General features: G+C 51.4%; 5 protein-coding genes across 7 annotated transcripts; 2 read left to right on the top strand and 3 right to left on the bottom strand.

Moving 5' to 3' along the window:
• The first annotated feature begins 7,723 nt into the window (after positions 1 to 7,723).
• Positions 7,724 to 9,807, top strand: NCR3 (natural cytotoxicity triggering receptor 3). The gene is made up of 3 exons (XM_044248231.1): positions 7,724 to 7,766; positions 8,941 to 9,327; positions 9,470 to 9,807. Exons 1-3 carry the CDS (start codon positions 7,724 to 7,726, stop codon positions 9,700 to 9,702), a joined length of 663 nt encoding a protein of 220 aa, XP_044104166.1. The 3' UTR covers positions 9,703 to 9,807.
• LTB (lymphotoxin beta) lies at positions 9,266 to 17,376 on the top strand. Of its 2 annotated transcripts, none has more exons than XM_044256790.1 (5): positions 9,266 to 9,327; positions 15,020 to 15,604; positions 16,024 to 16,075; positions 16,260 to 16,331; positions 16,751 to 17,376. In XM_044256790.1, exons 2-5 carry the CDS (start codon positions 15,440 to 15,442, stop codon positions 17,203 to 17,205), a joined length of 744 nt encoding a protein of 247 aa, XP_044112725.1. In that variant the 5' UTR covers positions 9,266 to 9,327; positions 15,020 to 15,439; the 3' UTR covers positions 17,206 to 17,376. The 2 variants fall into 2 exon arrangements, with proteins under 2 accessions (XP_044112725.1, XP_044112719.1); XM_044256784.1 differs by lacking the exon at positions 9,266 to 9,327 and adding an exon at positions 14,875 to 14,910.
• On the bottom strand, positions 10,269 to 11,819 carry LST1 (leukocyte specific transcript 1). The gene is made up of 4 exons (XM_044256803.1): positions 11,712 to 11,819; positions 11,222 to 11,323; positions 10,946 to 10,968; positions 10,269 to 10,479 (listed from the first exon to the last, which is right to left on the bottom strand). Exons 1-4 carry the CDS (start codon positions 11,716 to 11,718, stop codon positions 10,348 to 10,350), a joined length of 264 nt encoding a protein of 87 aa, XP_044112738.1. The 5' UTR covers positions 11,719 to 11,819; the 3' UTR covers positions 10,269 to 10,347.
• Positions 17,377 to 19,565: 2,189 nt separating the features above from the next.
• TNF (tumor necrosis factor) lies at positions 19,566 to 22,269 on the bottom strand. 2 transcript variants are annotated; one of them, XM_044238196.1, is made up of 4 exons: positions 21,901 to 22,269; positions 21,332 to 21,377; positions 21,092 to 21,139; positions 19,566 to 20,796 (listed from the first exon to the last, which is right to left on the bottom strand). In XM_044238196.1, the coding sequence occupies exons 1-4, from the start codon at positions 22,084 to 22,086 to the stop codon at positions 20,375 to 20,377; spliced, it is 702 nt and encodes a 233-aa protein (XP_044094131.1). In that variant the 5' UTR covers positions 22,087 to 22,269; the 3' UTR covers positions 19,566 to 20,374. The 2 variants fall into 2 exon arrangements, with proteins under 2 accessions (XP_044094131.1, XP_044094122.1); XM_044238187.1 differs by having other exon boundaries at positions 21,332 to 21,380.
• A 1,387-nt stretch (positions 22,270 to 23,656) lies between these two features.
• LTA (lymphotoxin alpha) lies at positions 23,657 to 25,620 on the bottom strand. Its single transcript, XM_044238207.1, has 4 exons — positions 25,588 to 25,620; positions 25,069 to 25,173; positions 24,877 to 24,982; positions 23,657 to 24,634 (listed from the first exon to the last, which is right to left on the bottom strand). Exons 2-4 carry the CDS (start codon positions 25,162 to 25,164, stop codon positions 24,222 to 24,224), a joined length of 615 nt encoding a protein of 204 aa, XP_044094142.1. The 5' UTR covers positions 25,165 to 25,173; positions 25,588 to 25,620; the 3' UTR covers positions 23,657 to 24,221.
• Positions 25,621 to 27,010: the final 1,390 nt, after the last annotated feature.

The following is a 27,010-nucleotide window of genomic DNA, read 5'->3' on the forward strand; positions in this document are numbered from 1 at the left end:
TGACTGAGCCACCCAGGTGCCCTCTTTTTCTAATTTCTTGAAATAACCGTCCAACTCAATGACTTTCAAACTTTTTCTTCTTTATTTTCTTTTTTCTTTTTTTCTTTTTTTTTTTTTTAGATTTTATTTATTTATTTGACAGAGAGAGATCACAAGTAGGCAGAGAGGCAGGCAGAGAGAGAGGAGGAAGCAGGTTCCCCGCTGAGCAGAGAGCCCGATGCAGGACTCCATCCCAGGACCCTGAGATCATGACCTGAGCCGAAGGCAGCGGCTTAACCCACTGAGCCACTCAGGCGCCCTCTTCTTTATTTTTTGGAAGATTTTATTTATTCATTTGAGAGAGACAGAGAGAGGCAGAGAGAGCATCAGCAGGAGGAGAGGCAGAGGGAGAGGGAGAGGGAGAATCAGACTCCATGCTGAGCTGAGAGCCAGACTGGGGCTTGGTCCCAGGACCTAGAGATCATGACCTAAGCCCAAGGCAGATGCTTTACCATCTGAGCCACCCTTGCGTGCCCCCTTTTTAAAAGATTTATTTATTTATTTGAGAGGGAGAGAGAGCAAGAGAGCATGAGGCAGGGGTAGGGGGGTGGGGGGATGGGGAGTAGGGGGGTAAGGGGAGGGGGAGAGGGAGAGGGAGAAGCAGTTTCCCAGCCCTCAACAGTTTAGATAGGCAGGATTTTCAGTATCGTTCAGTACAAAATATTTTAAATCCTATTATTGTATTTTCTTTAGCATTTGAGTTATTTAGAGATAGGTTTCTAAAGTATCAAAATACAGGGGCGCCTCGGTGGCTCAGTGAGTTAAAGCCTCTGCCTTCGGCTCAGGTTGTGATCTTGGGGTCCTGGGATGGAGCCTCAAATAGGGTTCTCTGCTCAGTGGGGAGCCTGCTTCCTCCTCTGTCTCTTTCTCTATCTGCCTGCCTCTCTGCTTACTTGTGATCTCTCTCTGTCAAATAAATAAATAAAATCTTTTAAAAAAATAAAGTTTTAAAATACATTAGAAAACACTTAAAAATTTTTTCCAAGCATATAATAAATATTCTTTGTTACTGCTCTTAAATTGTCATGGCTTTTGGTCAGCAATTGTATTCTATATGATTTTGATTCTTTTTTTCTAAATGTCTTTGTTGTATGTGAAAATAACACATATTTTCTAGTTTTTCAAAGATTCTACATATTTCCCTATATCGAGCTTGTTAACTATCTGGTTTCTCTCCTCTTTGTCTTTTGTAGTTTTAAATTAAAAGTTAGTTTTCCCTTAATATTTTAGATTAATTTTTTTATAAAGAATCTGGCACAGAGAATCAGAGGGCATCTGCGAATGATCCCAGTCAGACTTGGTGGAGTCTGGGAAGGCTTCTCAGGAAAGGAGCGATCAGCTCCCAGAGGAAAAAGTGGAATGCCTTTCCAGCTTTGACTCATTCTCCCACCCAGAGAGAAAAGGAGGAGAAAGAGCGTGAAAGATGGGTTGGGTGAAAGAGATGTGTTGGGGAAAATATAAGGAAAGATGGAGAGGCAGAAAGAGATGTAGACAGAAATGAAGGAAGAGAGGGATGGAGAGATAGGTGCCTAGCGCAGGGAAGGTGCTTACCAAATATTTACTGAATGAATGAATGAGTGAACAAGCAGATGGGTGTGGAGGGAATGGGTAAAGATGTGCGGAGAGATGTGGGATGTGGGTGGAGACATAGGGAAGAAACAAATGATGTGAATAAAGATTGTGAGAGGAAAGAGTTGTGGACAGAGATGTGGGAGACATGAGAGAGAAGAAGAAAGATGTAAGGGAAGAAGAAGACAGAATGCCTGGCGTGTGGGAGGAACTCAGTAAAACTGTTGTTGAATGAATGAATGGGCCCCAAGACTTGGAGAGGGAGTTGTGGAATGGATACTGAGGAGAAACCACACTGTCCATCAGAGAAGCTATTGTACTGGTTTCATCCTGAGATGACAATGGCTTTAAAGAGCAGTGACAGTTGGGGCACCTGGGTAGCTCAGTGGGTTAAACCTCTGCCTTCGGCTCAGGTCATGATCTCAGGGTCCTGGGATCGAGCCCCATGTCCCGCTCTCTGCTCAGCAGGGAGCCTGCTTCCTCCTCTCTCTCTCTGCCTGCCGGTCTGCCTACTTGTGATCTGTCGAACAAATAAAGAGAATTAAAAAAATAATAATTAAAAAATAAACAGCAGTGACAATTAAGAGGTGGGAAGATACTTGAGATATTTTAAAGGCAGAACGGACAGGACTTAGAGACTGTTTGGAAGAGGGAAATGAGGGATTACCCCAGGTTTTTGTCTTAAGTGATGGGGTGGACTGTGCTTCCATGCGCTGAGATGGGGACCATAGGAGCCCGATGTAGTTTGGGTGGACCCTGATGATTTTGAAATGCCTGTGAAACACTCTGGAGGAGATGTCTAGAGGACAGCTAGATATTCTGGACTTGGACCTCAAGAAAGAGGCCCCAGGTAAAGGTGTAGACCGAGATGGGGATGTAGACTGGAGTCTCAACAGAGAATAAGCAGTAGTTAAAACTGGCTATAACAGGACTGCCTAGGTAAGGCCCGTGGTAGAGGCTCACAATTTGTTGAATGAAAGTGAGAGAGAAAGAACCCAAAAGTCCACCAATAGCTGAATCACGTGAAAGCACATGTATAGGGTACAGGAGTCTGGAGGGACTTACGCCTAATTGCTTTTATTTTCCTGGGAAAGGGGAGGTAAGATTCCAAAGTGGAACAACTTCCATGGTGACATGATCCAAACTGTAGGCCATGGAGAATCAGGGTGATTGTTGGAGTAGACCAGGTAAAGCAACTGTGAAATTAGTATATTGAAAAACCATTTGTTGGGGCACCTGGGTGGCTCAGTCTGTTGAGCATCTGACTCTTGATTTCTGCTCAGGCCATGATCTTGGGGTTGTGGTATCGAGCCCTGAGTTGGGCTCTGCACTCAGCACGGAGTCTGCTTAAGATTCTCCCTCCCCGCACCCCCTTCCTAGTACACATTCTCTTTCTAAAAAAAGAAAAGAAAAGTAAAGAAAAATCATTTGCAAGATGTGTACAGGAGTGTTCATACAACCCACTTGTCCTCATCAGGTGAGTGGATAAATAAACTGTGGTACATCCATATTATGAAATAGCACTCAGCAAAAAAAAAAAAAAAAAGGATCAAGCTACCGATACACACAACAATAGATGAATCTCACAGACACTATACAGAGTGAAAGAAGCCGGATACAAGAGGGTATACTATGTGATTACACTTACACAAAGTCTAAGAATAGTGTAATATAGGGGTATACATTTGTAGGGGTATAAATCAGTAGTTGGTTCTGGAAGGAGAAAGGGATTAACCAAAAAGAGGCATGGGAGAATTTTTCTAGAGTGATGGAAATGATCTGTATCTCACTTCCAATGTTATTTACAGGGGTATATAGATTTGCCAGAGAATGTCGAATTGTGTACTTAAGATCTGTACACTTCAAATGTTTCTTAAAAGATCTGCATCTTGCTGTATATAATTATATCTCAATGTTTAAAAACATCATTTATGTGGACATGAAGTCTCCTAGAGAGATGGCAGCAGTTTGAAATAGAAAGGAAGCTGGAGAGTTAGGTGCCTGCTCCTGGTGAATGGGAAGGAGATTAGACCGTGACGGCAAGGGGGCAGAAGGTGGTGAGGTCCAGTGCATGAGACTCAGAGGAGAAGCTGTGGTTAGAGACTGAAAGGGGAACATGGGGGCCGCTAGTTCATTGAAAATGTTTGTAAGGACTTGGCTAGAAGAGAAGTCACCCACATCTCACCACTACCAACACAGGAGGAAACCCGCAGTAAGATGGGACACGGTGCTGAGATTCCAGGGTTCCTTCTGTGTCTTCACCTCTTTTCCTGCTCTGACCTCTGACCACCCTCGAGGCAGCCCATGGCACAGTGTTAAAGAAGTTAGACCAGAGGGGCACCTGGCTGGCTCTGTGGTGGAACATGTGACTCCATCTCGGAGTGAGTTCAACCCCATACTGGGTGTAAAGATTAATTAAAAATAAAATCTTTTGGGATGCCTGGGTGGCTCAGTTGGTTAAGCGGCTGCCTTTGGCTCAGGTCATGCTTCTCCCTCTGCCACTCTGTCTGCCTGTGCGCTCTCTCTCTCTCTCTGACAAATAAAATCTTTTAAAAAATAAAACAAAATATTTTAAAAAAATAGTTGGTTTCTAGATAAATAAATAAATAAATAAGCGAGACCCAAGACAGGAGCACATTCACTTCATAACTTCTTTTTTTTTTTTTTAAAGATTTTATTTATTTATTTGACAGAGAGAAAGATCACAAGTAGGCAGAGAGGCAGGCAGAAAAAGAGGGGGAAGCAGGCTCCCTGCTGAGCAGAGAGCCCGATGCGAGGCTCTATCCCAGGACCCTGAGATCATGACCTGAGCCGAAAGCAGCGGCTTAACCCACTGAGCCACCCAAGCGCCCCACTTCACAACTTATTTATTTGTTGCCTTTCCTCTTGAGTCCCTGGTAAAAGTTTCTTTTGAAAGCATCCATCCTTGAGCTGGTTAGTGCAGCGGTTCCCATCTTGTGGGTTAAAGTTCCCAAGAGAGTCTCAGAGCTATTGAAAAGGATCCCTGGAGCTACACATATGCTAGGATTCATTCTAGATGGACTTAAAAAAAATTTCCAAGGGTAATCTTTGGAATTCCAATTTTTGGATGTTGGAAATCTTTGGTAGAGACAAGAGGTGGCGAGAGCGGGGTATCCTTGAGTTCAGGCACAGCTGTAACAATGGTCATCCTGGCCCCTGACTGGGGAGGACCTGGGGGCTAACATACGATGGGCACCCCGTACAGTGAAGTCTGGATGTTGACAGATACTGTTCTCATCTCACGGGTGTGTGAACCAGTGGAACCAGGACTCCATATTAGGCTGACTTGACTTCTAAGCTGCATCACCCTGGGACAGGGAGCAGCGCTCTGTGTGTGTAACTGTGAAAGTCTGGAGTTTGATCTTCAGGCCAGTTGCCCATTCCAGCCCCTGACCCCTACTCCACCGGTGGTGATCTCTACTCTCTCCTCAAATCGTGGGCTTCTCACAGTTGAGTAGAAGAGACAATTTCCTTCACAGTGACTCTCTGGGGGCAGATATGGTCTGTTGATAGGACGAGGCAAGGTAAGGGACTAGGCAGAAGCTGGAATTAAGGCCCATTCAAGAAAAACCACCTACCGGTGTCTTGGGCGTCCTCATGCTCCATGACCACCAGGGGGCAGTCCTTGCCTTGCCACAGGACCTCGGTTCCATACCCTCAGATTAGAGGCCCAGAGGAGGAAGACCCTCTACTGATGAAGAATGGCTGAGTCAATCCTCCCCAGATTATGTGGTGTGTGGCTTGTGTAGGTGGTTGGAGAGGTTAAATAATTTGTTCAAGATCATGTAACTAGTTTGTAGTGGAGCTGGCATTTGAGCCCAGGCTGACTCCACGCCAGCATTCTTAACCATGACATTGCTGCTTCTCCAAAACAAAACTCTAGATCACTGCAGTGATCATAATATATTATGAAACCGAGCTAGAAACAGGGACACCCAGGGAAAAAAAGATGCATTAATATAAAAGGGGCCAGGGGCACCTGGGTGGCTCAGTGTGATTAAGTTCTAGAACCTAGGTGAGGTTCAGTGGGCTGAGGTCCGGAGCCGATGACCAAGAAAGAATTCTTGAGACATCTTTGGTGCAAAATGGACAGGACCCATGAGCAGGAAGAGCTGCTGCCCCGGGTTGTGAGGGATGGCAGGTTATATACCTTGCGGTTGGGGGTGGTGGTGAAGGGATGGGAGTTTTCACATGTTAAGGAGGGCCTACAAGGTGCCGGGAGGAGGCCTTGCCCTTGTGGCTTGATCAATGTTGTCTTTAGGTCAGCCATTAACATCAAGATAGTTGGGAGATTCTTGGTGGGGTGTTATGATCCTGCTATCATTTACATTCCCTTCTACCTCAGCCTCCTCCAGTTTATGGTGGGGAGGGAGACATTAGGGCTTCAGGAACTGAGAGTTATTTGCCTCTGGAAATTTGTGCTATTGATAAGGTAACCTCCCTGTTTGTAGATCTCTAGGACATCTGTAGAGCAAGGGAGATTCCTGTCCTGAAGGACTGTGATCTCTGCAAGTTAACTATTTATCGTTTTATGGCGGTCAGGGGTGCCTGAGGAATGCTACACGTATTACGGAGGGGAGCAGGTGGAGAGGATGGTGCAAGGTGCCAGCTTTTGCTCTGTCCTCAGCCAGCCTCCTGCTCCCTCATCAAGTGGGTTAAGCCTCTGTCTTCTGCTGGGGACATGATTTTAGGCTCCTGAGATCGGGGCCCCACATCGGGCTCTCTGCTCAGCGGGAAGCCTGCTTCCCCTTCTCTCTCTACCTGCTGCTCTGCCTACTTGTGATCTCTATCCATCAAATAAATAAATAAAATCTTGAAAAAATATATATATAAAAGGAGCCAGAGAGGATTGTGTGGTGAGGGCTGGGTCCATGCCTCCCCAGGTATTGCGCCTGTAAGCCTGTAATCCTCCTTTTCTATGTGCTGTGCTGTCACGTGTAGGTGTGTGAGTCACATACAAGAATGTGTGGTATAGTCTTGAACCAATCCCTGTACAACCTTGGCGTTACAGACTCAAAGTCTTTCCTTTGTGTCTGTAAGAATATTTTTCATGTAAGGGGCACTTGGTAGTTTCTCAAGAAATGCTAGCTAAACAGCGAATAAAATAATAAATGAGTGGGTTTACCAGTGGGTGGCAAGTATTGCCAGGACACAATGAGGAAAGCAGACCTCAGCGAGAGGTATATTCCTTTAATGGAGATCTGAATATGAATGAGTGCAGACCTCGCCATCAGGTTGCTTTCACTCAGCCAAACCTCCCAAGTCAACACATCTAAGTAAAACAGGTTGATTGCTATGCAAATGAACCTTCCAAACAAAGTCCCTAGCAACCGCCTGCCTCCACTGCCAATCAGCTTGCTTCTTCTAATCCCCTCCAAGAGAGAATTTCTAGAGCAGTCCTGGCGGTGGGTCCGCCTAAAGGGAAGAGAACAGATGGGGTGGGCGGGGGCACTGTGGAGTCCAGACAAGGGGGGAGTAGGTTAGCACTGAGCCCAGGAGGACTCCTAGAGGCTTATTCTGGGTAAATGGTTGGTCTTCTTGAACCTCAGGAGGTAGGGGGACCACATCCTGTTCTCACCCTCCCACCCTAGTGTGAGCCCTCCCTTTCCTCTCAAACTCTTAGGCCACAGGACGATGTGTTGCCCTCCACTTCCTAGTGACCTATTGACCACTGCCATTAACAGCATCCTCTCTCCTCAAGGAGGCATGCTTGTGATGCCCGAGGTCCTAGGCTGTTGAGGTTCTTTTTTTTTTTTTTTTTAAGTATTTTAAAAAAGATTTTATTTATTTAACAGAGATCACAACTAGGCAGAGAGGCAGGCAGACAGAGGAGGAAGCAGGCTCCCCGCTGAGCAGAGAGCCAGATGAGGGACTTGATCCCCAGACTCCAGCCAAAGGCAGAGGCCTTAACCCACTGAGCCACCCAGGCGCCCCTGTTGAGGTTCTTGATAAGGGATATGTGAGTCCTGTGTGTCATAGGAAGCTGCCCACCTCCATCTGGTGACCAAAGGCCTGGCCACAAGCAGTGGGTTGTTCTTTCTCCACCCTGACCTTACTTCTCAGATCCCCTTTGCCAACGGGAACACCCTCCGACATGACCCAGATGCTGTTGCTCATCTTTATCATGGTCCATCCAGGTGAGAGGGCTTTTGAGGGGTGTGGGGCCAGGAGGAGCAAGGATGGGGAAGGCTGACATGGAGGCCTAAGGGGAGTGGCCAGGAAAGGAGAGTGGGAGCTGGTGGGGTCCTCCAGAAGCCGAAGTAACGTGGACACCCCCAGTTCACAGTTCCCTCCATTTCTCCATGTTGCCCACTGGGTGGGTCATACTCCAGCTTCCGTCCCTGAGGTCCTTTTTTCTCAGCCACCATCCTAGTAAGATAAAGTTGAAGAACCAGTATAAAGGGCTTGAAGGGAGAAGAGGTAAATTTTTTTGGAAGGGGTCAATTTTAATTTGATGAGCTTAATAAGCTTATTAAACAAGGCTTATTATCTATGGTCTAGATATAATTAGGAGTTTGGGAGACCTAATTAACTCTAAGGGAAGTTTCTTAGTGAAACCGATTTTAATTAACTGAGAGACGTTAACTATCAGCCATACCCATGAACTAAATGCAGCGTGGACTCCAGACCCACAGTTTTAGCATCAGCTGGGAATCTGGGCAAATTCTCAGGCCCCATTCTAGACCCGCTGAGTAAAAAACTGGGGGAGAGTTGGGCCCAGGAATCTGTTTTAACCGACACTCCAGGTGATTCTGATGTGCTCTCAAGCTTGAGAACCGCTGAAGTACACAAATGGCAGGTAAATTTCACGAACTAGAGAATCTAATTGGAGATTTTACTAATTGCTTTAATTCATCCATTTGGTTGAGTCAAATTGATGTCAATCAATTATTGCTATGTCTTCACCTGAAGACTTTATTAGTTAATGCTCTTTAACAAAAAACAAAGTAGCGAGGGTGGTGTACCGTATACAGTTTGCCATTGGTATGAAAGTAATGAAATAATATAGTTAATTATTAGTTAGCCAGGCAGCCACATGCATTAATGAGCTCCAATTTCAATGGGACAGGTTAAGTTTCAGCAAGACACTACTAGTGAAGGTAGTCGGAGAGTGATGGGATGGGGTGAGGATGACAGTTGGCGCAGGAAAGGATTTGAAAAACTATTTAATAAGCCATTTTAAGAAATGAGGCTGGTGGAAAGGAAGGTGTTTCATGAGGTAGCAAAGTGCTTGACCCTCTGGGTCCTCCATGGGTGGGGACACAGCTGGGATATTCTACCGCAAGTTCTCTTGTCTTTTCTCTGTACTGTAACCGCGGAGGTGCTTCTCTGGGTCTTCTCTCTGCCTGCCAGGATCCTGTGCTCTCTGGGTGTTCCAGCCCCCTGAGATTCACACCCAGGAGGGCACCGCTGCCTTCTTGCCCTGCTCCTTCAATGCCAGCCGAGGGAAATTGGCCATTGGCTCTGTCATGTGGTACCGGGACAAGGTGGCCCCAGAGAAGGAAGTGAGGAATGGGACCCCGGAGTTCAGGGGCCGCCTGGCCCCTCTTCCCCCTTCTCGTTTCCTCTGTGACCATCAGGCCGAGCTGCACATCTGGGACACCCAAGACTGTGACGCTGGAGTCTACGTGTGCAGGGTGGAGGTGCTGGGCCTAGGTGTCGGGACAGGGAATGGGACTCTGCTGGTGGTAGAGAAAGGTGAGATGCGAGTCCCCACTCTTCCTGGAAGTTGGGGGTCTTTCCCTGAGTCCTCTGCTCTCTGTCCATCCCTGGGCCTGGGTCTGCGCCTGCTTCTTCCTTAGGCCCCCTTTTCCCCCTTTCTTCTACCGCCCCCATGCAGGACGTCCTCGGCTAGGGGCCAGCACCGTCCTCCTCCTTCGGGCTGGATTCTATGCCTTCAGCTTTATCTGTGTGGCCATGGGCAGCACCGTCTATTACCAAGGCAAATGTAAGGAAGGGGGCCAAGGCAGTGGTGGAGAGAGAGCTGGAGGAGGGGGAGACAAAGAAGAGCAGGAGAAGGGGTGCGGCACCGAGCAACTCCTGTCGTTTCTCCTGCAGGCCACCGTCACCTGAGAACACGCTGCCACTTCTTAGATGCCTCTGATGAGTGATTCCAAACCCCAGGCATCCAATTCTCTTCAAGAGACCCCAATAAATTCTCCTCTGCCCTGCCACTAACACCTTCTTAGGAGTCTCATGTGTTTCCTTTTCCATTCTCCAGGTACCCCAATATGTCCCACTCTGGGGTCCCCCGACTCTTAACTCTCCCTTCTACCAAGCCCAGCCTGGAAAGGTCCAAGGAGCGAGCTTCCCAGTAACCATGCCTGGAGCCCCCTCCCATCACCATCTCAGGGCTCAGAACCTCCAGCTCTCTGGGGTGCAGGAGACTGAGGCAGACTCTCCTGAGAACTGGGTAGTGTCAGATCGGACCCCTACATGTCAAGTCCCCATTCCAGCCAGGCCCACGTGTGGGCTCTTTCTGGCCTTCAGGGGAGCCTGGTCCTTCAACACCTTTCTTTCCCTGAGAAATTTCTACTCAGCCCCAGAACGGGTGGGAAGATAAGTCATGTAAGTGTTGATGGCGGCCCTGTGGAATGGCACAAAGCTGAGTTGCACTGAGAAGCCTGAGACACAGAAGATGGTGAGACACAGTGTTTACTGGGTGGACCGCAGGGTCGGCCTGAGTTCAGGGAGGCGTCCGGGGGAAGCTCTGGTGGCTTAGTTCTTGGCGATGCAGGCATATTCGCTGGTGTCCTCCTTGGTGCCCTCCCTATGGCCGGAGTCGGGCCTCTCACTGCTGGCCATGGGGAGCAGAGATGCGTAGTGGAGCTCTTGCTCTGAGAGCTGGGCCTGGGGCAGGGAGGAGTGCTGCTGGCAGGTGGCCAGAAGAGCCCCTCCCCCGGTCCTTCCTCTGTCCTGCTGCCCACCCCCTTGCACCTCTCTGTCTCCTCAGCGTCCCCACCTCTGTCTCTGCCAGCCTAAGCCCCTGTTCTCTTCTCCCCTCGCCTCTTCTCCCTGGGTCTCTGTTGTTCTTATTCTCCATCTCTTTCTCTTGCCTGGGTCTCTCTCGTTCTTTCTGTTTCTTTCTCTGTCTCTCTAGTTTCTTCCTCTTTCTCCTTTCTGTCTTGGTCCCTTTTCCTTTCTCTACACTATTTCCTTCTGCTCTTCTCATTCTTACGTCTCTCTTTCTGCTTTTTTCTCCGCCTCTTTGGCTCTCTTATGCCCCTGCTTTCCCTCACTTCTCTTGCCTTCACCTCCCCTTCAGCCCTCAGCCTCCTCTTGCCCCCATCACCTGGTTCCCAGCCCCCAGACTCACCCAGCTTCTCTCCAGCCTCCTCACTGGAAGAAAAGAAGAAGCTCAGCAGGCCCTTCCCTCCCTTGCCCCCCCGCCCCAGAGGGTATTTCCTCACTCGCTGACATCTCTGTGGTTCCCATGGCCAAAGCCCCAGTCTCTCTTTTTGGACACTCTTTTCTCTCTCCCACCTTCCTGTCCCAGGGCGGGTGGGAACTGATGGGGACTTCTGGGAAAGCAGTAGGAACAGGTGTGGGTGGGGGCGACCCCGGGGGATATGTTGTGGGTGATGGGGCTTACCTTTCCGATGGAGCCGACATAGACAGGCGGACACAATGACCACAGCCAGGAGCAGGAGCCCCCCCAGCCCCAAGCTCCCACCATATAGGTAAAGACATTCCTCTGCAGGGCAAAACGGTGGGTATCAGGGTCCCATTTCTTCCTTTGTTGCCCCATCCTCCTGGTTGACTGTGGGCATCTCAGCCCCACTCTCCCAACAGTTTTAGAGGTAGAAAAACATACTCAGGTTCTTCACTCCAGATCGGGTTAACTCACCTCCTACCAGAGGTGCCCACCTCTCACCGGTTCCCTCACTCATCCCCGTGGTTGACTCACTCACCCCTCAGGGGCTTCCCATGGCTATCCCTGCTATCTCTGGGTCTCCCCATGAGGTCCCTTGCCCACCTGCACCAGCTGTCCCCTGGCCATCAACTCGAGGATGGACAGATACTGCTTTCTATCCTCTCTCTGTTCCCTAAATACTCCCCACCCTCCCTGTGCCGCCCATTACCTTTCATTTGGTCGAGCACTGAAGACTAACCTGGACGTCGGTAACCTAGCCCTGCTCTGCAAGGCTAAATGGCCTGCGCCAAGTCACGTGTCTCCAGTTCCTCATCTGCAAAGTGCGGTGCCCTCTGTTACAATTGTTCTAGGGCTGAGGAGCCCCACTGATGTGCCAACCCTGACCTAAGGCACTTTCCTTTTGTCCTTGCTAAGCCTCACAATGAGGGTATTATGGTGCCTGTTTTAGTGGTGAGGAACCTGAGACTCTAGTCCAGACTCTAATGAGGAGGTCCAGCCTAGAAGTGGGAGAGCTGGCCTTGAACCCCAGAGCTCCAGAGGACAACCCCTTTCTTCTCCCCTAGGCTAACCAGGTGGTTCATGGGGGCCTCTCCAGCATGGGGTAGTTCTAGGTTCTGGTGAGGGGCTGACATAGGGGGAGGACCTGGAGTTTCCTGGTTGTGTGTGTGTGGACCAGTGAAACCAAGGGGAGGTGGTAACCAGAGCTACCTGGTAGCTGGGACGGCTCCTTCAGCCCAGAGCCACTCTGGGGAGCAGGGCCCTACATGGCTGGTATGGGGAGCCACTTCCCATGGACAGACACTGCTGAGGCTGAAGTGGGGCACGGAGGAGTGTCTGGGCCCCATAACTTCCCCTCAGGCACTTCCTGCCCTGCAACCACTGGTTCCTGTTTGAAGGCAAAGAGGGGGGTCGCCGTCTTCACACCACCAGAGCCAGCTGCACTGACCAGGGTCTGGAAACTGGAACCCTGCTGGGCTCAAGAGGAATGCTGGGGTGTGTGTGGGGGTGGGTTGGGGAGCAGAAACACAGGTGGAGAGGAGGGCCTGCAGTCACCATGAGGGGAAGTGGAGGCAGAAGTGGCTTGTATTTAATTCTTTGGGGAGCAGAGACAGAAGCTGGACAGCAGATGCCTCCAGGGCTCAGAGAACCCCAAAGCCATACTGTCTTCTGTAATCTTAGCTTCAGCTCACCGTGGGGCGTGACTGCCCCTCCCTGCCCCGTTTTCCCATCAGGTTTCCTGCTCTCTCCCAGCTTATCCAGAGCCTGTGGCCTGTGCGTAGACAGACTCCAGACTGTGGGAGCTGCCTGGGTAGAGAGGTGCTGCCACTTCAAACATTCTTGCCCTTCCTCCAGCTTTAACATCTCCCCCAGTCTAGATGGCTCCCTAGCTTTGTCAGGAGAGGAAGTTAGGCTTTGAAGGTTAGTTAGGGTTACAACATCTTTCCTTTCAGACTCTTAGGACTGTAACTAAGCCTCTAAACTCCCTCAGCGCCAGCCATCCTGTTGCTTCTGCTAGTAGTCAGTGAGCGGGTACCTCCTCTAGGTACCTTTCCTCATTAACTTTTCCCCAATTACCCCTCCCACTGCTTCCGCTGAGAGCTCATGATCCCAGTGTGTATGTGTAGACACACACCCAGGCTCCCATGTCAGAGTGGAAGCTCTGGTAGATTTGGGGTAACTTGCCTGGTGTTCTGGGGCTGAATCTAGCAGGGCACGTGACTGATTAACGACCAGAATCAGAGGCAGCTAGACTAGGTAGATTTACAGGAATACATGAGTACTGCTGATAGTCTAGGACAGAAAGCTGGTGACAAGTTGGTGTTGTGGAAGGAAGTGGGGGCAATCTAGGTAGACTTCCTGTAGGAGGCAACATTCTGATGTTGCGCACAGAAAAAAAAAAGGGCAGTGATCTGAGACCTTCTGGATAGACACCTGATGAAGGCCTCTTAGTGACACTGAGATAGAAAGGGAGATGGGTGCTGGGGGACTGCACACCCAGTCGTTAAGGAGGGTGAAGACTGGGGAGCTCATGTGGAGGCAGGAGGTAAGGTGGATATCTGTGCCTGGGTCCACATGCATTTGCATCTCCTTCTTCAAATTCAGAAACTTTTTGGCGTTTCTCCCCTTTCCCCCCATCCACAACACTCCCCACGTTGGACAGCAGGACAATATTCACGGTTTTTTTCCGACACATTTTATTATTAAAATGTTCAAACAGAACAAAATTGAAATAGTTTTATAGTGAACATATCCATACCACCTCCATTCTAAAATGGACAGTTTTCTATATTCGCTTGATCACATACCTACCAATCTATCTCATTTTTTGGATACCCTTCAAAGTTGCAAACATTAGTACACATTTTACCCCTAAAGCTCTTACCATGCTTATCAGTGACTTGAGTCCCGCTTTTGTTTCCCCATTTCTTTTTTGGGGGGCTGAGGAAGGCAAGATTTACATACATTAAAATGCACAAATCTGAAGTCAGCACTCAGGGGTTTTTTTTGTTTTGTTTTTTTAAAGCTGTCTTGTGATCAAGGCTCTAGAGCCAGACTGCCTAGGTTCAAATCCTGACTCTGCCACTACTGTGCAGCCTTCTATAAGTTCCTTAACCTCTCTGTGCCTCAGTCTCTTCTTAGAGTTTTTGTCAGGATTAAAAGAATTATTATATTTAAAAAAAAAGAATTATTATATATAAAGTGTGTAGATTAGAGGCAAGCACTTGCTAAGTGCTATTTGTACAATAGCTATATGTTATTATTATTATTACCTAATCGCAGAGATGTCATCAAGAAGGGGACATGATCTGAGACCACCTCCAACTTCCTTGGACCTGGTCTTTTCTCTCATTGCACTGTCTACCACACCATCTGTTGCTGCTTTGTTTTGCTTCCTCATTCATTCGTCCTTCATTTATTCCAAAACATGTAGTCAGCACCTGCTAAATAGATGGGGCTCACTCTAGACAGCAAGCTCTTTGAAGGTGGGGCCATGCCCTATCGCTCTCCCATCTACACTCTGTGGAGGAAGGGAGGTAATGCTCATTTCCATCCCTCCTCAGTGAATCAACAGGCAGTGGAGAGGCTAAGGTCCCTTTCAGGTGATATATATATTTTTTCCTTTAAAGTAATGCTCTTTTTAAAATTTATACTTTTAAGATTTTATTTATTTATTTGACAGAGAGAGAGAGACAGTGAGAGAGGGAACCCAAGCAAGGGGAGCTGGAGAAGGAGAAGCAGGCTTCCTGCTGAGCAGGGAGCCCGATGCGGGGCTCAATGCCAGGATCCTGGGATCATGACATGAGCTAAAGGCAGCCACTTAACTGACTGAGGGACCCACATACCCTCAGCTGCTATTTCTGTGGCCTGGCTTAACTCGACTTCTCACCAAGCTCTGGGGGTTACGGGTGAGTGAAGGAATGGAAGGAGGAGATTTGGTCTAGTGCCGGCATAAGCTCTTCTCAGGGACCCAGATATCCATTCCTCAAGACCTCTGTTCTTGTCCTCCTATTTCAGCCCTTGACCTCAGGTACGTGGACACAGCCCTCCTTCCAGCACCCACCACTCGGGTGTAGAAGAATGCAGACCGCCCTTGAAATCTGGAGTGTGGTGTTCTCCTCACGTAGCTCTGCTGCCTGACTTTTTGTGAGCTACCTTCCCTCCCTGGGCCTCAGTTTCCCTCCCTGATGAACCATAAGATCTCTAAGGCCCTCTCCAGCTCTACTCTATAAGCCTGTCTCTTCACCCCAACTTCTTCCCTAGTTCAGAGAACCTGGGCATCCAGCTGCCCCACCCCAGCTCTGGGTAAACAGGAAGCTGGGTGAGGGGAGCAGGGGTGTTCGGAAAGTCCCAGCCAGGTGTGTGGGTCTATGGGGAGGGGGTGGCCCCACCCCTGAAGTATGAAAGCCCCCCTGCCCTGGCCCTGGCTCAGTCTCAATGGGGTCACTGGGGCTAGAGGGCCGGGGTAGGAGGCCCCAGGGGAAGGGCTGCCTCCTGCTGGCTGTGGCAGGAGCCACTTCCCTGGTGACCCTGCTGCTGGCTGTGCCTATCACTGTCCTGGCTGTGCTGGCCGTGGTGCCCCAGGAGCAGGGAGGAGGCCTGGTGAGTAGCCGCAACGAGCCTGGAGGGGCTGCGTGTTGCTGATGCCCACTTACCTCTAGCTATGCCTGGGGCTCTCTTGTCTCCTCCTGCTCAGTCGGCTTGGCTGTCCCTGATGGGGATGCCTTGTCTGCCTCTTTGTTGGTCCTCTTTCCATTGTTCCCATGATGCTGTTGTGTCTTGATAGCTCCAAGCTTCTTCCTGGTTGTCTAGCTGTTTCCTCTTCTCTTCCCAAGACATACTCAGGCCTCCATCTCTGCCCAAGAACATATGCCTTGCTGGCTCTCCCTCTCAGGGAGATGTGTGTTGGGGATGCGGCTGGTAGTCAAGACCCCAGGCTTGGAGCTTGGGTCTGCGTTGGGAGGGGTGGGGATGGCATCAGCTAACACTGAACTCTGGGCACTGTGACCCCACCCATCCAGGTAACAGGGACTGCTGACCCGGGGGCACAGGCCCAGGCCCAGCAACATTTGGGTAAGAGCAGACCATCTCCCCTTCCCCTACTCCGGCCCTTCAGGGATGCCCAGCTCCCATCCAGCTGCATCCCTCGGTGAACTCATCCTTCCCGGAATCCCGTCCTGGTGCCCTGTCCTCTCGGGGGTACCGTGCACAGAAGGCCGCCCTGGCCCGCAATCGTGGATTCTTTCCCCCCTTCTAGGGTCACAGGAGCTGCCAGAGGAAGAGGCAGAAACAGATTTCAGCTCCAGGCTTCCCGCCGCCCACCTCATAGGTAAGGATCTCAAAGGTAGTCCAAGGATGCTAGCGTTGCTGCCCACAGTCCCTTTGCTCTTGTCATTGCAGGGTTCGCTTTCCGACCTGCTTCACCACCTCTGGTCCCTAAAACGCCCACCTTCCTCTCCTCCCGCATTCCATCTCCTTGCTTCTCTTCTGGAGCTGTCAAAACCCCTCCTACATCTCCCCACTACCCCACCACCCGGCTCCGCACCCCACACTCTGGTGCCCTCAGTCCCCTCCCCCAAATCACTGCAGAGGTGGCGCGTGCGCCCTCGCCCCGCCCCCGGGCTCGGATTCTGCTGGGGGTTAACAGACCCAACTCTCCCACCTGTTCACCCTCCCAGAAGTCCCGGGCCAGGATCCTTCTTCCAGAATCCGGCACCCGAGCGCCGACAGGCCCCGTTTTCTCCGCAGGCGCCTGGACGAAGGGGCAAGGGCTGGGCTGGGAGGCGAAGAAAGAAGAGGCGTTCCTGAGGAGCGGGACGCAGTTCTCGGGCGCCGAGGGGCTGGCGCTGCCGCAGGACGGCCTTTATTACCTCTACTGTCACGTCGGCTACCGGGGCCGGGCGCCCCCTGCCGGCGGGGGCCTGCTGGACCACTCGGTCACGCTGCGCAGCCGGCTGTTCCGTGCGGGGGGCGCCTACGGGCCCGGGACTCCCGAGCTGCTTCTCGAGGGCGCAGAGACCGTCACCCCGGTCCTGGACCCGGCCCGGACGCGCGAGTACGGGCCCCTCTGGTACACGAGTGTGGGCTTCGGCGGCTTAGTGCAGCTCCGGAGGGGCGAGAGGGTGTACGTCAACATCAGTCACCCCGATATGGTGGACTACAGGAGGGGGAAGACCTTCTTTGGGGCGGTGATGGTGGGGTGAGGGCGGGGGAAACAACTGCCTGGTAGGAACGTGTGACTCAGCCCAGGTATTGGGGTCCCAGACCCCAGGGACCCCGTGGCGGTGGGGAAAATGCAGGATACTGTCCGGAAACTGATGGCAAACCTGAAGAAAATAAAGAATGTAAAGCTTTAGTGCTGCCGAGCACGGGTGCCCAGGTCTCTCATGTCTTGATTCAGGGTGGGTACTGCAAGGGGTGGTTACCTAGACTTTTCTTCTGATTGCTTGAAATAATTCATATCACTTCCTGTGGCTTCTGCCCTCTAAGAAGGCGATCGGCTGATTTCCCACCCACCCCCTGTCTCTGAATGAACTTGCCCAGCATTAGCCCAGTGGGAAGATGGAAGAAGGGGATCTCCTTAAGCCCCAAAGCATCTCCAAGCCTCCTTCTTCTCAGATCCCCAGAGCCCGCACCAGACTCCATCTGCGTTCCTTTCTTTGGGGTCCCTTCTGTCAGTGAGAAGGGATGCTGACAAGGGAAGGCAGCCCTGCTTGGAAGAACCAGGCTGGGAAGAAGGAATAAAGCTCTGGGGGCCTAGCACTTCTTCCCTGCTGCCTGCCTGGCTGCCTGAAGCCCACTTTAGCCACTACCCCACAGTCCACTGTCCTCCAAGGAAAAATACACAGCTCATTGGGTGTGAGGGAAGAGGCGGAAAGATAGGGCCTGGGACATCAGGGCGAAGCTGGGGAAAAGAAGAAGAAAGGAAATCTGGGGCCATTGGCCCTATCCAGGGTGAGATGGAAAGTCCTCACCCCTTGTTCACACCTCAGGTCTGCTTTCCATATGTCGGCAAGTGTGGGGGCCCCAGGGTGAGTAACAGCAGCCCCTTCACCCCAAGCACCCCATGACCGACTTTCAGCTCCGGGCTGAGAGAGGCAGAGAGGGACCCAAGGCCCTATCTAGGTCACCACAGTGGGTCATCCCACCGCTGCGGCATACCACACAATTTTCCCCTCCCAGCAGCCTGTCAGGAAGGAAAGCCCAACTTCCGAACCCAGTGGGGACTCCCACTCTCTGGGTCTTCACTTCTGACTCCATATTTCTGTGTCCAGAAGAACTTTCCTGATCAGAGTTCTCTTTCTAGCCCATCTATCTCACAACTGTCCCCTCATTTTTCACCAAGAACATCTGGGAGAACTGACATGTGAGTCCTTCACCGGCAGCCTATTCCTGTTTTAAATTTTCTTTTGTTTCTTCAATTTCACTCACTGAGAGACAGAAGCAGATAGAACAGCTGGTGGCTGGACAAAGAAGAAATTCAGAATTCTCAGGCTTACTCTGCCAAGTGTTATGCTGGGTGCTCTGATGCAGCTTAGGCCTTCTATTTTCTTGTGGCCCCTTATGCAGGAGGTTTTCCTTGCCCCTTATGCAGGAGGTTTTCCTGTCTTCCTTGGGGAGATGGGGCTCAGTAACTGATTCAGGCTGTACAGTTAGGGCTTCTGGGGGATCTTGGGATCAGGAGATTTGGAGCCCTGATGCCTGAAGGTCTGGAAGTCCTTTGGCTGTGATTCAGGTGCCTGAGAATGTGGCCCTTCCCAGACTCTCTCTAGCAGGCTGCAACATCAGGAAATCTCACCTGAGCACTTGAGGTGCAGGACTTCCCCACTGGAATTCCCAGAGTCGGAAATTCCCAGGCCCTGAGGGAGAGGTAATTAGGTTCAGGCTCCAGTTTCCTGGGGGAGGGGCTTATTTGCCCAGGCTTTGTTAAATGCAGGGCTCTTGAGCCCCAGTAGTCCCCTGGGTGGGGACTGTGTTCAGACATCTTTTTTTTTCTTTTGAACTTTTATTTGTATTTATTTTATGGGTTCAAAGATCCTTTTTTTTTTTTTAAAGATCTATGCATCTATTTGAGAGAGAGAGATTGTAAGCGTGCGTGCACGTGTGAGTGAGCAGAGGGAGGGGCAGAGAGAGAGGGAGAGCAGCAGACTCTCTGCTGAGAAGCAGGGCTCCATCCCACCAGCCTGAGATCAAGACCTGAGCCAAAATCAAGAGTTGGACACCCAACCCACTGAGCCACCCAGGGGCCCAGGCTCAGGGATCTTTTTTTTTTTTTTTTTTTTAAAGATTTTATTTATTTATTTGACAGACAGATCACAAGTAGGCAGAGAGGTAGACAGAGAGAGAGAGATGGGGGAAAGCAGGCTCACTTTGGAGCAGAGAGCCCGATGCGGGGCTTGATCCCAGGACTCTGGGATCATGACCAGCCGAAGGCAGAGGCTTTAACCCACTGAGCCACCCAGGTGCCCCCAGGTTCAGGGATCTTAAGGCTTGTAGAGAGAGGACTTCAGAGAGTGGCCTTCCACCCCCAAAGGAGAGGAAGATGCAGAATTAATTCGATGAGACTGTGTTTCTTTTCTAAGCACATTTTATTTCTCGCCACTGACCAGTAGGGCGGTTACAGACATCACTCCCCTGGGGAGCAGAGGTTCAGCGATGCAGTGACAGTCAGTCACCAAATCAGCATTATTTAGATAACTCGATCAGATAAATATTTTTGACAAATGAAAGCAAAGAGAGGCACAGAGGCCAGGAGGCCCGGTGGGAACAGCCTAGAGTTCAGCTCCATTTTCACAGAAAACATGTCTGAGCCAAGGCAGCCCCTACATTTTGTCTCCCAGGACACCCCAGCCTCCCAATAAATACATTCATCAGTAAATAAATAAATAATAAATAAATAATAAATAATCACAAGTGCAAACATAAATAGAGAGAACTGGCCCCATTGTGGGAGGGGCTGGGCTTTCCTTCTCAGGAAGAATCTGGAGACATTTGAAGAAAGGGAGGCCTGAGGTCCATTCATGTCAGGTGCTAGGTGAGATCTTCTCAAGGAATGTTCTGAAGTGTTCTAGCCAAAACGAAAAGTTCCCTGACCCCCACATTCCAAGTGTTCCAGGTTGCATTTAGGGATCCAAACCTGCGGTGTCCAGTGAGCGCTGGAAGCCCCAGTTTGCATTCTTGGTGGGGGCCAGTGCTCCGTTGTCTGGGTCACACATCCCTGAATCTTAGGTTTCTAAGTGTTGTTGTTTAAAGTTCTAAGCTTGAGGTCAGGCTCTGAGCCCCTAATTCTCTTTCTAAGCCAGAAGGGGATAGGGGGTCGGGGGAGTGGATAATAAAAGGTTTGAGGTGGGCAAGGATGGACATCCCGCCCCCTCACAGGGCAATGATTCCAAAGTAGACCTGCCCGGATTCGGCAAAGTCGAGATAGGCAGGCAGGTTGATCTCAGCGCTGAGTCGATCCCCCTTCTCCAGTTGGAAGACCCCTCCCAGGTAGATGGGCTCGTACCAGGGCTTGGCCTCAGTCCCCTCTGGGGTTTCCCTTTGGCAAGGGCTCTTGATGGCAGACAGGAGGTTGACCTTGGTCTGGTAGGAGACGGCGAAGCGGCTGATGGTGTGGGTAAGGAGCACATTGGTGGAAGAACATCCTCGGCCCTTGAAGAGGACCTGCGAGTAGATGAGGTACAGCCCGTCCGATGGCACTATTAGCTGGTTGTCTGTCAGCTCCACACCATTGGCCAGGAGGGCATTGGCACGTCGGCTCAGCCATTGGAGTTGCCCCTCAGCTTCAGGGTTTGCTGGAGGGAAGGAGAGAAGGAGGGCGGGGTGAGTCAGTGTGACCCTGTCAGTTACACTCTCTACATCCTGGCCCACAAGTTCTGCCCACCCCCCACATCCGGTTCCTGTCCCCTCTGTCTGTCTTCCCACATCCCATCTGGCCCTGAGGTTCTCAGTATCCCCCTCAAGGCCAGTGAGTCCTTCTCATACCATCTTCAAGGTCTGTCTACCCTCAGCCTGGTTCAGCCCCCAAATCCTATCCCTACACATCCTAGTTGCTTCACCGTCCCCCAGCCGAATCCTTGGAGCTCTTACCTACAACATGAGCTACAGGCTTGTCACTTGGAGTTCGAGAAGATGATTCTGAGGAGGAAAGAGGAAAGAAAAAGGTGAGACCCTTAAGCTTCCTGGAAAAGATCCCACTACTTTGACCTCCAAGCCTTCTCCGCTCAAACCGAAACCCTGAATTTCCCCCACTGTGGCTATCTCAGGACCAACCCCCACCCCCACCCCCACCAAGCCCAGAATCTGGAGAGGGGCTTTGGAGATACTTACTGACTGTCTGGGCCAGAGGTTTGATTAGTTGGAGGCCATCTGGCAGCTGCTGGGGAAAAGAAGGAGTTTTAGCATCAGAGAAAGTCACCCCAAATGAGAAACAGCTAGGCTGCTTCTATAGCTCGTACTCTAGTTTCCTCTCACCATTCATCCATTCCCCATCACTTTCACTGAGTGTCTTCTACGAGCCGGACACGCTCTTTCCTTATCTCTTTCCTCACATCTCTCCTTATCTCTCTCTCGTATTGTCCACATTTTTCTGTCTCACCATCTTTATTCATATCACTTGTTCTGTTCCCATCTCTCTCCCCACACCCCATGTCTCTCCACACATCTCTCTTTACATATGTCTGCGGGCTCATTCATTCATTCAAGCAGCATTCAGTGAGCACCTTCTGTGGGTTCCCTCCCTCTCTCTCTTCCCCCATCTCTCTCCATGTCTCTTTCTGCCTCCACGTCTTTCTCTACATTTTCTCTCTCACCAGTCCCCATCAGCACACCTGTTTCCCCCACCCCGTCTCTCTCTCTCCCTGGGTGGGAGAATGAGCAGAGTCTGGTGAGGCACTCACCTCTTCCCTCTGGGGGCCGATCACTCCAAAGTGCAGCAGGCAGAACAGTGTGGTGGCTCCTGCGACGAGGAGGAAGGAGAAGAGGCTGAGGCACCAGCACTTTCGGGAGCCCTTGGGGGCCCCTGCCTTCTTGGGGAGTGCCTCCTCGCCCAGCTCCACGTCCCGGATCATGCTTTCAGTGCTCATGGCGTTCTTTCCAGAGGGGCTCAAGTCCAGCTGGGCGATGGTAGAGCCCTGGGGCAGTGTGTATTAGAGGGAGAGAATCGCTCTGCTGCTTGTCTGGGGGTGTGTCGTCTGAGAGGTTATTTCCAGGGGGATCTGGAGTTGCTTCTGTCTCTCCTGGCTGGTGCCCTGGTGTCCTCTCTGAGGGAGCTTCTGCTGGCTGGGTGTGCAAACAGCTGCATTTATATACCCGTGGGGCGAGAAGAGGGCGGGGAAAGGCTCTCATTCAACAATCGGAAAACTTCCTTGGTGGAGAAACCCATGAGCTCATCTGGAGGAAGCGGTAGTGGGCCCTACACCTTCTGTCTCGGTTTCTTCTCCATTGCGGGGGCGGGGGTTTGGAAAGTTGGGGACACCCAGGCATCAAGGATACTTCCTATCCATCCTACTCGAATTCCGAGGGAGGCTTGCTGGGCCAGTCACTGTGGCGTATGTAGGACCCTGGAGGCTGGACCCCAGTTTCCCTCTGCTGGGAACTGGACCCTCAGTTCCCATTCCCTCCATTTTTTGGTGGGCTCGGGTGTGTGGCCTGTTTTCCTCTGATTTCTAGACTGGACTTAGGTAGGTGTAGAGCTAGACCTGGGAAGGGGTTCAGAATGTTGACCCCTTGATGGGGAGAAAAATTGGGGGGAAAGCTATGCTAGGTCCTGAGACATGTGTTGGTGTCCCTGGGGGGAAAAGGAACTTGAGAGAAGGAAGCTTGAGGTGAGGGATGTGGATGGGGTCTCTGAAAGGGCTGGGGAGGGGTTGGTAATTGGCAGGGACATGCCTGGGACAGCCCCAGTGGGAGTGAAAGCAACCCTGGGAATTCACGAGCCCCATGAGAGCAGGCCTTCTCCTTTCATTCTGACAAGAGACTCAGCAGGGCTGGTTTCAGTCTTGGCTTCCAAGGGAATCTGAGGCCCTGAAGCCCCCATCCGTCAGAACCCCTGTGTGTAGCCATGTATCCCAAAGAACTCTAGGCGCCCTCTGGATTTCTGGAGATAGCCCTAGCTCTCAGAGCCCCTCTGTGTGACCATGTCTCCTGAGACGTCTCCTGTACTTCCTATCTCCCCAGTCTTGATGGTCTCCCATTCCATTCTTCCAGAGGGACCCCATGTCCACCCCCATAGTCCTGAACACTTTTTGGTGTGGTCACTTCCCCCCCAGAGGACTCCTGTAATCCCCATTCCTCAGAGCCTCAGAGTGGTCATATCTGCCAGTGGTCCCCTGACCTCTGGGGATGCTCCTCCAGGCCTTGGACCCCCATTTTTCCTTTCTCTTCCCAGCTTATCCTTTGTTTTCCCTGCCGTGTTCTGGCTGCCTCACCTCTTTGATTCCGCCACATTTTCCCAGAGCTCCTAAGACCCCTTCATCTCCTTGTAGTCCACAGTTCCTGTCTCTTCTGAGGCCCCTGTTCTCCTTCCACTTCTTAGAGACCTGGGAAATTTTCCCCTTCCAGACAGACAAACATAGTCACACAGCATTTCAGAGAAAAGAGGTTTATTGGGCTTCACAGAAGGTGCAGCTGTCTCCTCATGGGGTGTTTGTTTAGTCAATCAGTGACTATCTGAAGAGTCTTTTGCTTCCCTCTAGAGCTCCCTGGTATCTCAGGCCCGCTTGTCTTCTCTTTCACTGGATTATCCTTACGCCGATGTTCTCTCGCTCTTCATCTCTCGAGCTATTTCTCTCTCTCTCTTCTGGTGGCCCACTATTATTCCCTCCCCTCTATCCTCCATAAATAAATAATTTAATTTTTTCCCTTCATAAATAATCTCTCCTCCCCTGCCTCCTGTCATCCTCCCGGCTTCTCCCGGTGTCTGCCCCCTCCATGTCCAGGGCTAGGTCTTCCTTCGACTGGCAGGACAGATGAAGAGCCCTGGGCAGGAATTTCTAGGCAGACTTGAAATCCTCAGCCTAGCGCTGGGGTTTGCAGAAGGGAGGTATGATCCCTAGGGTGCCTAGAATTCCTTCTTTGGAAGCTCTAGGTAACATGAGCAGGGGAGACTTGAGGCTATTGGAAGGGTCAAAAGAGAGGCATGGTGACCCTTGAAGTAGTTGGAATGGAGGTAAAATGGGGAGAAGGTCTTGAAACCAATTATTTTTCTTTCTGGATTTTTCTACAGAGCAAAGGCCCCAAAGAAGACACTACTAGGGCTGAGGAGTAGGTGGGAGACGCCATCTGTGTGAGTGGAGAGCTGATCTCCCTGGGTGAGCAGGAACACAGCTCCCTGGTACACAGAGCGCACCCAAGGTCCCTGTGGCCCTGGGCACACGGACTTCTGAGCGCTGAGGAGAGGCACATGGAAAGGGTACTGGGAGGAGAAGAGCTGGACCTCATGGGCCAGGTAAAGAGGAGTGGGGGTGGCCTTGGGGAAGCAGCCTTCCCCAGAGAAGACCACCTGGGAGTAGACAAAGTAGAGGCCACTGGTGGGGACCAGGAGGGAATTGTTGCTCAAAGAGAAGCCATGGCGGAGGAAGGCACGATCCGTGTTGGCTCTCCAGCGCAGTGAGTTCTGGGTGCTGGGGTCTCCTAGGAAGAACCAGAGGGGATAGGAAAGGTCAAGAACCTGGGAGTCAGCACTCTTAATTCCTGAGGAAGTAGGTGCTGGGGCAAGCTCCTGGGGGATGGCTGGGAGGACAGAGGGGAGTGGGATACCTCTGTTCTGAGGTGTGGGGGAAGTTTGGGGAGAGGTGCAGTAAATGCATGGTCGCTTGAAGGGGGTGTAGGAGAAGAGCTGGGGGTACATGTCCAGGGGGCCCGGTGATGTTTACCAATAAGATGAGCAGCAGGTTTGAGGGTGCTTGGCGCCAAGTGCTTCTGAGGGTTGTGGTAGGCAGTCCGGGCAGCTGAGGATGAGATGCTGGCCCCAGGAAGCCCCTAGGGGACAAGAGTGTGGAGCGTGACTCTAGGGCCCAAAGTTTGGCGGGCGCCCCCCTGCAGCCCCCATTCTCCTGCTGCCTCACCTGGGCCTCAGGCGGCAGGGCCAGCAGCAGCCCCAGAAGGAGGAGGAGGGGGGCGCTGCACACCCGCAGGAGGTAGAGTCGTCCAGGTGGTGTCATGGGGAGAACCAGCGGGGAGAGAGACAGTGAGCGGGGCGGGGCACGGGGCGGATGACGGGCCTCCTGCCGGCGGAGACAGCAGCGGGAGAGTCAGAGCCATGGCGAGAGAAGGGGACAAGATGCAGTCAGGAAAACCCCGGTGTGAGCAGGGGGGCACAGAAAGAGAAACAGGCACGAGAAGGGAACAGAGAGGGAGCGTGGCAGAAACAGAGAACGTGTGACAGACACAGAACAAACACTGACTGATGAAGAGTCAGAGAGCGGGGAACAAACCACACGGACCCCACCCCCCCCGCCCCTCCCGCTCCAGGCTCAGCCCCAGGCAGGAGGTACGGGAATGCCCGGGCGCCAGCGGAGGGGCAGGAGTGCCCAGGGGAGTGAGCCGCCCAGGCAGCCCCAGGAGACCGGGCGGGAGAGTCTCACCTGCTATGCGGGGCCCCTGGGCCTGGACGCTTGGGTCCCTTTATAGAGGAAGCGGCAGTGGCAGCGTGGCAGCGTGGCAGGCGGCGGGCGGGTTCTAGGCCCGGGCTGGGCCTGGGGAAGCCCCCAGGGCTGAGAAGATGCTGCCGTTTCAGTCGAAGGCAGGAAAGGCTGAGGCCTAGGAGTGAACCACAGGCTGGGGGCTCAGACGACTGAGTTCTGGGAAAGGGAGCAGGGTCAGGGGAATCGTGGGCTGGGAGGGCCAGGGAGCGGGGTCAGCCTTAGGAGTTCCAGAGAAGGGACAGTCAGTTCGGGGAGGAGGGGGATGGGAGCAACTGGGGCGTGGGCAGGAGGCCAGGTTCCCTGAAGAGCAATTATATATAACACCTCTGCACCCTTGGTTGATTACAGGCACTCTTTGTGCCCATTTCCTCCTCTTCTACCCTCTTCCTTGTCCCAAATGGTTCAAGTCGCCCTCGTCCCAGTATGTGTATTTTCCCGGTCCTCTGGCAGGTTTTCTATCAAGAAGTTGCATTATATACCCCTTTGCCTGGGATATCTGGTTTATGCTTGTTGTCCCGGTGAAAATGTACACGGATCTCCCTTTTGCTCTCACAAAGTCCTGGTTTGGAAGATGAATGTCATGGTTCCCCTATTAAGAAATGTTGCCACAGATCATGTTTTTTATTTTTTTTTTTTAAGATTTTATTTATTTATTTAACTGAGACAGAGAAAGAGAGAGAGAGAGTGGGGAAAGGCAGGAGAGGGAGATGGAGAATTCCAAGCAGACTTCCTGCTGAGCAGGGAGCTGTGATGTGATGGAGCACTCCATCCCGGGATCCTGGGATCATGACCTGAGCCGCCCAGGGACCCCAGATCAGATTTATATAACCCCAAACACACACTCTGCGCTGGAGGAATGTAGCAACTTCTGAAGTTCGCTACAGGGAAGGCTTTGGAATTCCACACAGGAGGAACTTGAGGGTGGGTGACTAGGGTAGGGTGGGGATGACCAAAGGACTTTTCTGGAAGCTGTGTTTGCAGAGCCAGGATGCTGTTTAAGATTCCCCCCTTTTAACTTGGGTACAATAAGGCGCATGTCTCTTAAGTTTATAGCCTGATGAGCTTTGCCATCTGATTATAGCCATAAAGCCACCATCCAGTTCAACATATTTGCAGGTCCCCAGAAGGTTCCTTCATGCCCCTCTCCCAGCTGATACCCTCCAAAGATACCAATCACTTTCTGACCTCTATCACCATAGATTAGTTGTTCCTGCTTCTGAATGTCATAGAGATGAAGTCACACAGAATGTACTCTTTGGGTTTGACTTCTTTCACTCAATGCGATGTTTGGATTCATCCATGTGGCTGCATTATCAGTATGTTTTTTTTTTTCTCATTAAGATGTAATAGTCTATCGTGTGAA

This window comes from Neovison vison, chromosome 1 (genome assembly GCF_020171115.1).
Source record: "Neovison vison isolate M4711 chromosome 1, ASM_NN_V1, whole genome shotgun sequence".
Taxonomy (NCBI): domain Eukaryota; kingdom Metazoa; phylum Chordata; class Mammalia; order Carnivora; family Mustelidae; genus Neogale; species Neogale vison.

Bases quoted from the DNA above. Each gene is read 5' to 3' on its own strand.
- LST1 (XM_044256803.1), bottom strand. The intron at 10,969-11,221 runs GTAAGCCCCATC...CTTTTCTTCCAG, and splicing joins ATGTCGGCTCCATCGGAAAG to TGAGGAGGCTGGAGAGAAGC. The intron at 10,480-10,945 runs GTGAGTCTGGGG...TCCCTGCCCCAG, and splicing joins GGAGGCTGGAGAGAAGCTGG to GCCCAGCTCTCAGAGCAAGA.
- TNF (XM_044238187.1), bottom strand. From the start codon at position 22,086: ATGAGCACTGAAAGCATGATCCGGGACGTGGAGCTGGGCGAGGAGGCA. The intron at 21,381-21,900 runs GTGAGTGCCTCA...TCTTTTCCCCAG, and splicing joins TCGGCCCCCAGAGGGAAGAG to CAGCTGCCAGATGGCCTCCA. The intron at 20,797-21,091 runs GTAAGAGCTCCA...CCTTCCCTCCAG, and splicing joins GCCTGTAGCTCATGTTGTAG to CAAACCCTGAAGCTGAGGGG.
- NCR3 (XM_044248231.1), top strand. From the start codon at position 7,724: ATGACCCAGATGCTGTTGCTCATCTTTATCATGGTCCATCCAG. The intron at 7,767-8,940 runs GTGAGAGGGCTT...TCTCTGTACTGT, and splicing joins CTTTATCATGGTCCATCCAG to AACCGCGGAGGTGCTTCTCT. The intron at 9,328-9,469 runs GTGAGATGCGAG...GCCCCCATGCAG, and splicing joins TCTGCTGGTGGTAGAGAAAG to GACGTCCTCGGCTAGGGGCC.
- LTB (XM_044256790.1), top strand. From the start codon at position 15,440: ATGGGGTCACTGGGGCTAGAGGGCCGGGGTAGGAGGCCCCAGGGGAAG. The intron at 15,605-16,023 runs GTGAGTAGCCGC...CCACCCATCCAG, and splicing joins AGGAGCAGGGAGGAGGCCTG to GTAACAGGGACTGCTGACCC. The intron at 16,076-16,259 runs GTAAGAGCAGAC...CCCCCCTTCTAG, and splicing joins CCAGGCCCAGCAACATTTGG to GGTCACAGGAGCTGCCAGAG.
- LTA (XM_044238207.1), bottom strand. From the start codon at position 25,164: ATGACACCACCTGGACGACTCTACCTCCTGCGGGTGTGCAGCGCCCCC. The intron at 24,983-25,068 runs GTGAGGCAGCAG...CTTGTCCCCTAG, and splicing joins CCCTGCCGCCTGAGGCCCAG to GGGCTTCCTGGGGCCAGCAT. The intron at 24,635-24,876 runs GTAAACATCACC...GGTTCTTCCTAG, and splicing joins ACCTGCTGCTCATCTTATTG to GAGACCCCAGCACCCAGAAC.